Below are 9875 nucleotides of genomic sequence, written 5' to 3' on the forward strand. Positions count from 1 at the left end.
TCGATAAAATGCAATTTTGTTCGTTGTCTGTAGCTTATGCCTGCCCATACCATAAACCCACCGCCACTATGGGGCACTCTGATCACAACGTTGACATCAGCAAACCACTCGACGCCATACACGTGGTCCGCAGTTGTGAGGCTCTTGAACGTATTGCCAAATTCTGTAAAATGATATTGGAGACATGATTTTGCAAACATTTCTAAAAACATGTTTTCACTTTGTCATTAGTATATGTAATCAATTTTGAATTCAAGCTGTAGCACAACAAAAATGTTGTTACAGCTTGAATTCCAAATGGATTAAATAGATTTTATCACGTTTAAATGTGGAATAAATCGAGGGGTATAAATACTTTCTGAAAGCACTGTAAATGTAGCCATTCCACTGAGGATAGGGGTGAGAAGATACTTACCCTTTTGACAGAGCCATCGGTATAGACGAAGGCCAGCGTACAGATTGACTTGGGTCATGGTCACGACGAGAGCCTTGTCTGCCATGGACGCCAGCTCTGACTGGTATAGGGGCAAGCCTGCAGAGGTCAAAGGTAACAGGGGAGACTGAGCACTCATACAGTACATTTCACATCAGGGGTATTTGGGAGGTAATATTGTCCTGGGTCCCTCGTCAGCATTGTGAATAGATTTTTTTATTTGTATTAATGATTAACATAATACCTTGAACTGGGTCATGTTCATTAGGGCTCACTGTAGGAAAACACTTTGCAACAGAAAACAAATAAGTATTTCTTATTCCTCCCATTTTCTTCTGTTTGGTGCCCAGTGAACACGACCCTGGCTTCACTTCCTGACTGGACGCAAATTACAAATCAAATGGACTGAGGCATGTGTAGAAGCACTATCAGAACCAGCTGCAAAATTGAGTTCTACACCTGAAAGGATTGTATATCACTTACCTGCAGCACAAAGACTGCAGCAAGGCCAGCAGAACAACACACCGCTTCATCTTCTGTCATAAAACAAAGCACCTCGATCATCAACTCCCCCATTCCTTAAATACAGTAGGATCAGACTCTACCCTGCCCTCTCCCTCCTGTCCCCTCCTCCTTGCCATGGCACTGACTAACCTTAGTGCTTTGGGTTTATTTCAATGCCAACAGTATTGACCTACAGGCTGACATCTCATTATGCAGATGCACGTGCAATCTTACAAATCAGTGCAAACAACTACATATCACAAAAATTGCAAGTAAAACCTTCAAAATAGCCGCCATATGCAAAGGCAGTGCAAGCAAAAAATAGACAAGTTTGCTTGCAAGAAGACCACTACAACAGTTGTTTTCTGATTGTCCGATTCATGTTTCTACATGGTGAAAACGCTGACTGACGTCCACGTTTGTGCTCTAAAATGCTTGTTGATCAATTTATCATTGCACTAAAGATGACAAAACCAATGTATTTTATAAATGTTTTAATATAAAAAAAAAAACTTCCTACTTAGGATACAGAACGGTGTTTCTAGTTATTTAAAATGTTAAGTAACAATATAATTATTACAGCAGTCATCAGGATTGTGAAGTTCATCTCTACAGGCTCGTCACTATCCTCTCAATGTCAGCGATCAGAGTTTGGTCATCATCAAAGACAGTCAGACACTGCTGTCGTTCCAGGTAGTCTTTATTGTAGTCGCACTACACAAGAGATCAGATCTCACAATGCCTAGAGATGTGTTTCACATTAAACGCTATATGTAGCCTAGCGGTTAGGAGCGTTGGGCCAGTAACTGAGAGGTCGCTGGTTCAAATCCCGAGCCAACTAGGTGAAAAATATGTTGATGTGCCCGTGAGCAAGGCAATCGCTCCAGGGTTGCCGTCAATAATGGCTGATCCCTGACTGGGTGGGATATAAACAATTTCCAATTCACACATGTGAAATAATACAAATGTAAGCACCCACCTAATTATCTTATTATAACAATCATCTGATATTTGTAGTTCGACTGCAAAAAGACGACCTGGAATGCCATCAAAATCACAGTTGTGTCCAGTCCTCGCTAGACAAGCACTAATCTAGTCTACCAGCCGGCTCTCCGTATGCGTTGACAATCGAGACGGGGAACTTGGACGTTAGACGAGCACTAAAAATGTTACGCCTCAAGTACGAATACACTGGAAAAATGTAATGGGTCTTGAAAACAAATACTAAACATATAAGACCCTCTAGAAAGAGAGTGGACACCTGGACTGACAAGTCAATAAATACATCTTTCATTTCAGTCAACGTATTTCCTGGTGCATTTTAACACAAACTGTATCCTATGTCAACTAAAAGGAATGGCTAGTACGCATGCACGCGCTCCATGAGCGTGACACACTTCCACCCACACCCCTCATCGCTCCAGTGTCCCCATGAGAGGCTCCATGGCGGCCAGGAAGCAGGCCTCGAACTCCTGGTCGGAGAAGCGGGTGACCGAGAGGCGGGCGTTGCGTCGGATCTCCAGGCGGGCCGAGGGTGACAGGGCCAGGATCCGCTCAATGGCGTCTGCGTAGCCGTCCTCATCCTCGGCCAGGAAGCCCGTCTGGCGGCCCTCGTAGGGCACCACAATGTCCAGCCTGGGGCCTCCAGACTTGTGGGCCAGGATGACGGTCCCAGCCGCCATGCACTCCACCACCCCTGAGAGCAGAGGAGAGCAGAGGGTACAGGGTAAGTGTTGGCTTTAAAGTTAGACACATTACTGGATGGATAAGCGCATTTATATTGAACACTGAAGATGACAGCCACCTGGCTAGCAACCCAGCCATTTTGAGAAACTTGCTACGGGCAGTAGAAATGCCTGTATGCCTTCATCTTTCATTTATAAAAAGGAGGATTAGCAAAAGCATATTGTTACAGAACAATGTACTACAATTTCAGAATGGGCTGTTGAATAGAGCGTATGAGGACTCCATTCAGTACAGGATTATACAGTACTAAATGTTGGGAATGTAGAGAGAGAACAAGCGCTTTGCATTGGAATAATAGCCACTCCAGGTGTTTAATAATATAAACGACAGTAGTATAGAATGATGGTAATTCTGTTTTTACCTATCCCGAAGTGTTCGTTCCACATGGTGTGCAGTCCCACAGTAGCTTCCCCCAACTCCCTCTTCAGCTCCTCAAACGGCACGTTGAGTTTAAACTCCACCCTGTCCGCCACGCCCAGCTCCTGGCACAGCCCTCTCAGCATCAACACCCTATCCTCATCCTCTTGGTTCCGGCATCCGCCAATCAGCACCAACCTCAGCGACTCCCTTCCTCCCGGCCCCGCAACTAGCCCCGCTTCCTTCTTCTGCAGCACCTTCCGGAAGGCGCGAATCTGAAGCCGATGGTCCTTCTCCGGTCGAAACTGACCAATGGAAACGATGGAATGGCACTTCCGGTCCGAGTCCTCGTCCAACGGGAGCTGGAGGAAGGCGTGGGTGTCGCAGGGCGGGTAGACGAGGCAGGTGCGGTTGGTCGCTCGCCACAGGGTCAGGATGTGGTTCAGGGTCCAGCTGGAGTTGACCATGACCACGTCGCTGCAGGAGCCAGCCAGACCATAGAGCAGCGCCAGCAGGCAGTAGTAGACAACCTTGACCGCGCTCAGGAACAGGTTGTTGGAGATGTAGTCTGCGTTGTTGAACCTGGAAACATAGGGGGGGGAGGTTGGATAGGGAACGGTAAATGATAACATGATAGGATCAGGTGAGGTGAGGGGAAGCATGCACAACAAGGAGAAATCATGCACTGACGTCAGTGATAAAGAGGAAAGTGGACCTAAGTTACAACATGAACAACACTGATTGATGCAGGATCGATGACAGTCAAAACAATGACAGCGGTGCAGCGTGGTAGTTAGTGCTTGTAAGTTCCCAGAGTATTCCCAACTTCCCTATTCCCATTAGCCTGATTTGATCCTGATCTTAGCCTAGTCCAGATCTGTAGGTGACTTAGCTAACTTCTCGGACTAACATTGTCATGCCATGGTAGTCAGAGTGTGACATTGACAATAACAGGCAGAGAGACATTGGCTAAAGCGCATTCCGATATGGACCTGGCTATATTATCCTAGTTAGACTGTGTCTCGGGGGCCGGGGGTCTGTAGTGAGAAGCAGGGTTCTGAGACGATTACCTACCTGGGGTTCCTCTCGCGCACCACCGACAGCATGTCTGTGCTGATGGTGGGGTAGTGCACGTAGCTAGCCACGTGACAACCCCCTAGGTATTTAAACACAGGCAGAGTGAAGGCGTAGCCCATGGAGTCGATGTAGACATCTGGGACAAACTCCGTAAGGGCTTCCCAACCAAGGAAGATTGAGCCTACACTTTGACCAATCAGAGTGAAGTGGGGGAAGAGCCTGGCCTCGACCAATAGGCGGTGTTTGAGGAAGACAAACTGGACGGGTCGAGGTAAAAGGATGTTGAAGCGCCGCCGGGCGCCATCAAGAATCTGCTGGTTCGTCACACCCTGGTCGCCCGTGTACACCATGAAGTTGACATCTTGGTACCTGGGACATGGAGAAGACCATATTTATTATTGCACACAGTAGCAAACCCTTTTGCAATGGATAACGTTTTGTAACAAAAACAAAAGTTTATTGGACAAGTTCAGGTAGTCCCCAGTTGATTGTACTTCCCTCCCCTGTGGGTCTATTTGCTTCCATTTGGTTCCTAGTGAATATGACCCAGGTGGGTGAATTAATGTGGAAGACTGGGAGATGTTCATTAGGGCACAATACAGAAAATGTTACGCAAGGTAAAATTAAAATGGGCGTTTAGTCCCTCCCTGTTCCAATCCTTTTTCTTCCCTTTGGTGCCTATTGAACATGGCAACGACTTACTGTTGGATATGGGTTTTTTCATACTGTGTGAACATTCTAAATCAACATAATGCTTGAAAAATGGGTAACAAGCTGAGATACGGTAGATAATCCACCAAAGTAACTTCTTCATGCTGAATGCACTGAGCAATCTGTAGTAAGATCCTATAGCTAGGAATATTATAATTAAGCAATAAGGCCCGAGGCTTTTCTTATGCACAACGCAACGCGTCACAAACCCCCAAGGTGCCTTATTGCTATTATAAACTGGTTACCAACGTAATTAGTGCTGTAAAAATGAATGTTTTGTCATACCTGTGGTATACGTTCTGATACACCACCGCTGTCAGCCAAAATCAGCATTCAGGGCTCGAACCACCCAGTTTACAACAATAATATCATTTGTAATTTGTAAGTCGCTCTGGATAAGAGCGTCTGCTAAATGACTTAAATGTAAATGTCACCGTTGACTAGCTAGTGTGGCTTAGCTTAGTCAAGGTGTAACGACATACATTGAAAGTGCAATTTTCCCTTACCTATTCTGCAAAGCTCTGAGGGCACACCACAGCACTCTCTCGCCACCACCTCCTGCGTTGCAGTACGGGTGAAAGAAGGCCACTGTGGGACGCCCATCACGCGCTCGCCGCGCGTTCCTGTTTGCCTGCAGCCACACGCGCACACCCATGACAAGCACGACCAGGGTGGCGGTCAGGAGCATGCACAGAAACACGCATGGCAGAAGCAACGTCCACAACAACCTGGGGTAATGAGAGCACTATAAGAGATAAGGTGACAGACCTGCTCGACAGAAAAGGTAGGGCCAATTCAGTAAGACAACGTTGCGTAACGTTCCGTTAGAAATATATAATGTAGCTAGAACAAACATGCATCTCTGACTTGTAGAATATGGAATCACATCAGCTGTATTTATGCCTTTTCTATCTGCAACCATCTGCGTTATTTTCCCACTGAATGCTCAGATATGTAGCTAGCTAGAGCACACATACCTCTGACATGTAGAAAAAGCTATATCAGAGCCATATATGAGCTATAGAAGCTCTATTCATGACATTTCTACCTGCAACGTTCCACAACATTTGCCTAACGTTACTACTGAACAAGACCCATGAACCCTGTTAAACTGATAATCTTCAATAGAAATTTAAAAAATGTAGCTACCAATTGAACTTTAAATGAGTTGACTCTTCACATGGGATGATTTCACTTAACAACAAAAGAAAGGAGAGATTGAATGATCTCCAATGATCAATCGCATCTCCCAAAAATGTTTAACATACATCTGTAAAATGAAAGTCTAGAAACTAAAGCTTTGGTTGTCTTTCTCTCAGGCTTGTCTTCTTCCTGGAACTCCTCAATGTCCACCTCTTGAACATCAGACACTGAGGCCTCATCTTCACTGTCTCTTCTAACCTTGTTGAGGATGGCTCGTTGTCAGGCTCAAAAAGCTTAACATTTGCCCGGATGGCCACCAATTTTTTAATCCTTGTATTGGTCAGCCTGTTGCGTGCTTTGGTGTGTGTGTTCCCAAACAAAGCCCAGTTGCGCTCTGAGGTGTCCCTTCCACCAAGTGGCTGATGAGATATGTTGGCACGATTGCCATATTGTATTTCCATCCCAAAGCCCTTGCTTGGACGTGTACTTCGCCAGAATGCCAAGAACCTTGCCCTCATCCAGGCCAAGGTGGCAAGACACAGTAGTGATGACACCATAGGCCTTGTTGATCTCTGCACCAGACAGGATGCTCTTGCCATCATACTTGGGGTCCAACATACGCTGCGGCATGTATGGGCTTCAGGCAGAAGTCTTCACGCTTTTTGATGGATTTCAGAACTGCAGTTTCCTCTGCTTGGAGCAACAGTGAAGTGAGCAGGGCAGTACAGATTTATTCTCTTACATTTGCAAGCAGAGTCTGAACATCAGACAGGATGGCATTGTCTTCCTCAATCCGTGCAATGGCTACTGCTATAGGTTTCAGGAGTTTCAGGCTGCTTACCACTCTCTCCCAAAATACATCATCCAGGAGGATCCTCTTGATGGGGCTGTCCATATTGGCAGACTGTGATATGGACATTTCATGGAGAGACTCATTCCCCTCCAGGAGACTGTCAAACATGATGACAACACCAGCCCAACGGGTGTTGCTGGGCAGCTTCAATGTGGTGCTCTTATTCGTCTCATTTTGCTTGGTGAGGTAGATTGCTGCTATAACTTGATGACCATTCACATACCTAACCCTTTCCTTGGCTCTCTTGTAGAGTGTATCCCATTGTTTTCAGTGCCACGATGTCCTTGAGGAGCAGATTCAATGCATGAGCAGCACAGCCAATAGGTGTGATGTGAGGGTAGGACTCCTCCACTTTAGACCAAGCAGCCTTCATGTTTGCAGCATTGTCTGTCACCAGTGCAAATACCTTCTGTGGTCCAAGGTCATTGGTGACTGCCTTCAGCTCATCTGCAACATAGAGACCGGTGTGTCTGTTGTCCCTTGTGTCTGTGCTCTTGTAGAATACCGGATGAGGGGTGGAGATGATGTAGTTAATTATTCCATGGCCGCAAACATTCGACCACTCGTCAGAGATGATTGCAATACAGTCTGCTTTCTCTATGATTTGATTGACCTTCACTTGAACTCTGCATCCAGCAAATGAGTAGATAAAGCATGTCTGGTTGGAGGGGTGTATGCTGGGCGAAAAACATTCAGAAATCTCTTCCAATACACATTGCTTGTGTTGCATACACAGCTCGAGCAAGACAATCATCAGCATTTCTCTGACTACGTTCCTCCTTTGAGTCAAAAAAAGTTCTGATTCCAGGAGGACAATGAGCTGTTGCTATCAATAAGGTCTCTGATTCATCCTTTTCACCTCGAATAAAAGTAGAGGGACTTTTGGCATAGGTTGCTTGTTGTGAGCGCTGCGGGAACTGTATGCACTTGGCCAGATGATTCTGTATCTTTGTTGCATTCTTCACATATGATTTGGCACAGTATTTGCAAATGTACACCACTTTTCTTTCTACATTAGCTTCAGTGAAATGTCTCCACACATCAGATCGTGCCCGTGGCATTTTCCTGCAAAAAAAAATGAGTAAAAAAACACTAAATACAATTCCATGTACAGATAAAGTTAGATTAAAAAACTCCTTTGTAAGATAAATATTTTAAAATGAAACATGTATGGAAACAGGGGAATTAACACTCAGTTAGCAAGCTCAAGCAAGCTAAAGCCCACATGGTAGCAAAAACTAACTAGCAGAAATTGTTAACAAGTTAGTTCCAGGTTGTATTTACTAGTTAACAAAAAAATCATGTCATATAAAATATATTCACCCCACCCTGCATTGTAGTCAAAACTTACCAGAAAGCATGTAGTCCTTGGCTCAGACAGTGTAGTAGTGTGGTCTCAATAGCATCTCATTATTGTGCAAGATCTTGAGAATCAACTGAACATGTGATGGAAGAATGCACTGTGCATGCAGAGGGTTGCAATTCCATTTAATTGGGGACAGTTTAACCAAAACATGCCACAAGACCTAGAATTGCCTTGTGTATCGTATCCCACAAAAAAGGTTCACTGTTATAAGCTAACTTTTATGATGAATTTAAGCAAAATTCCCGGGCTTAACTTCCCATGGAAAATTTCCGGGAAAAATCTGGTAACTTACAGTAAAGTTTCCGACCCTTTGCAACCCTATCTATACTAAAAGTTTTCTTTCGAAAAACCTTCGCACGTAGGATTTCAGCGGTTACATTCGCCCACCGTTGGCTCCATGTGAACTACAATTCCGACGCTGTGTATTAACGTTAGAAACGTAAATAATCATGGCTTTCAAACTGGTTTTCGAAACATGTGCTGATATACCCTATTGAGGATAGTATATTCTGGCCAGGGGAGGTTTGTTAAGATCCCCGACGATCGTTCTGAATGCTTAAACGCATTGCTTGCGGTATGGTTATGGAAACATAGGTTCATTATCTTTCATATCAGATAAATCATTTTCAAAAAACAAAATGGTTAAATTATTACACATCTTGATAGTGTTAGTGTTCCCACATGGCCATATCTCCATGTTACCTTTGCTTGTTTACAGATGACAGGCTGAAGAAATAGGCAACCATCTGGTTGTCACTGTTACCACAAATACAAAGTCAAAATAGGCTAGTGTAAAAATTCATGAAAATAAAAATGAGCTTTTTGTTCTTAATTTATGGTTAGGCATAATGTTAATGGGGTTAAGGTTAGGTTTAAAATCAGATGTTTAATTAGATACATTGTAGAAATAGGCAGGGTTTATGACTTAACTAGTGATGACCTGGCTACCTGTGCTAATTGGGTAGCTATCTTTAGCATGCTCTGAACACCTGTGTGGGGAGGAAGTGTAGTTATTCATCAACTGGAGGCACACAGCTTATGGATCTGTGTAAAACTGCTACAGTAACTATTTTGTATGCATCTTTCTAGCTGACATGAAAGATAAGGGGTGGCATATCAGCGTGTTTCAAAAACCATTTTGCAAGCGATGATTGACGTTTCTAAACGTCAAACACACAGCGTCGGAATTGTAGTTTATATGCAGCCATCCAAACTTACTGCGTGGGCGAAGCTTAGCGCTGAAAACCCTACGCCACGGATAATAAGCGTTTGCGAGCTTGTTAGCTACATTCCATGAGCAACAAGACACGACTTAAGAAAAATTACACGAATCGACATTGATAAACATAGGCTATGAATTACTTGTGATAAAATAATAGCTGGCTTAACGTTAGCTAACTAACGTAGGTGATGTACTGCTGTTGACAGCTAAGTAGCTAGCCAGCTGGTTAGCTATAATGCCTAGCTAGCTGACTAAAGCAATCAATCGCACAATGTTTTGTCTAGTTAGCTGGGCAAATATCGAACATCTTTAGATAAAGATGTACATAAAAAAACAAAATTCCAACCTGATTAGATCACACAAACATTGAGCAAGTTGGTCATGGACAGACATCTTGACAACACAACCTCCAAACCGGAAGTGTTTGTGCTGCAAATTCACTATTGGTTTTTATTTTAGGTTA

At 44.1% G+C, this 9875-nt stretch overlaps 1 protein-coding gene and 1 long non-coding RNA gene across 2 annotated transcripts; both read right to left on the reverse strand.

Annotated features, from left to right (window-relative positions):
• Positions 1–25: 25 nt before the first annotated feature.
• On the reverse strand, positions 26–1049 carry LOC115195941 (uncharacterized). Its single transcript, XR_003878784.1, has 3 exons — positions 917–1049; positions 416–532; positions 26–163 (listed from the first exon to the last, which is right to left on the reverse strand). It is a non-coding gene; the product is annotated as an uncharacterized LOC115195941 (long non-coding RNA).
• Positions 1050–1416: 367 nt separating this feature from the next.
• Positions 1417–9858, reverse strand: LOC115195938 (GDP-Man:Man(3)GlcNAc(2)-PP-Dol alpha-1,2-mannosyltransferase). Its single transcript, XM_029756295.1, has 5 exons — positions 9759–9858; positions 5335–5556; positions 4115–4486; positions 3045–3622; positions 1417–2633 (listed from the first exon to the last, which is right to left on the reverse strand). Exons 1-5 carry the CDS (start codon positions 9803–9805, stop codon positions 2350–2352), a joined length of 1503 nt encoding a protein of 500 aa, XP_029612155.1. The 5' UTR covers positions 9806–9858; the 3' UTR covers positions 1417–2349.
• Between the last annotated feature and the right edge of the window lie 17 nt (positions 9859–9875).

The sequence above is a fragment of the Salmo trutta genome, chromosome 6 (assembly GCF_901001165.1).
Source record: "Salmo trutta chromosome 6, fSalTru1.1, whole genome shotgun sequence".
Lineage (NCBI taxonomy): Eukaryota > Metazoa > Chordata > Actinopteri > Salmoniformes > Salmonidae > Salmo > Salmo trutta.

Bases quoted from the DNA above. Each gene is read 5' to 3' on its own strand.
- LOC115195938 (XM_029756295.1), bottom strand. From the start codon at position 9,805: ATGTCTGTCCATGACCAACTTGCTCAATGTTTGTGTGATCTAATCAG. The intron at 5,557-9,758 runs GTTGGAATTTTG...TCATTACCCCAG, and splicing joins TGTTTGTGTGATCTAATCAG to GTTGTTGTGGACGTTGCTTC. The intron at 2,634-3,044 runs GTAAAAACAGAA...CTCTGCTCTCAG, and splicing joins GAACGAACACTTCGGGATAG to GGGTGGTGGAGTGCATGGCG.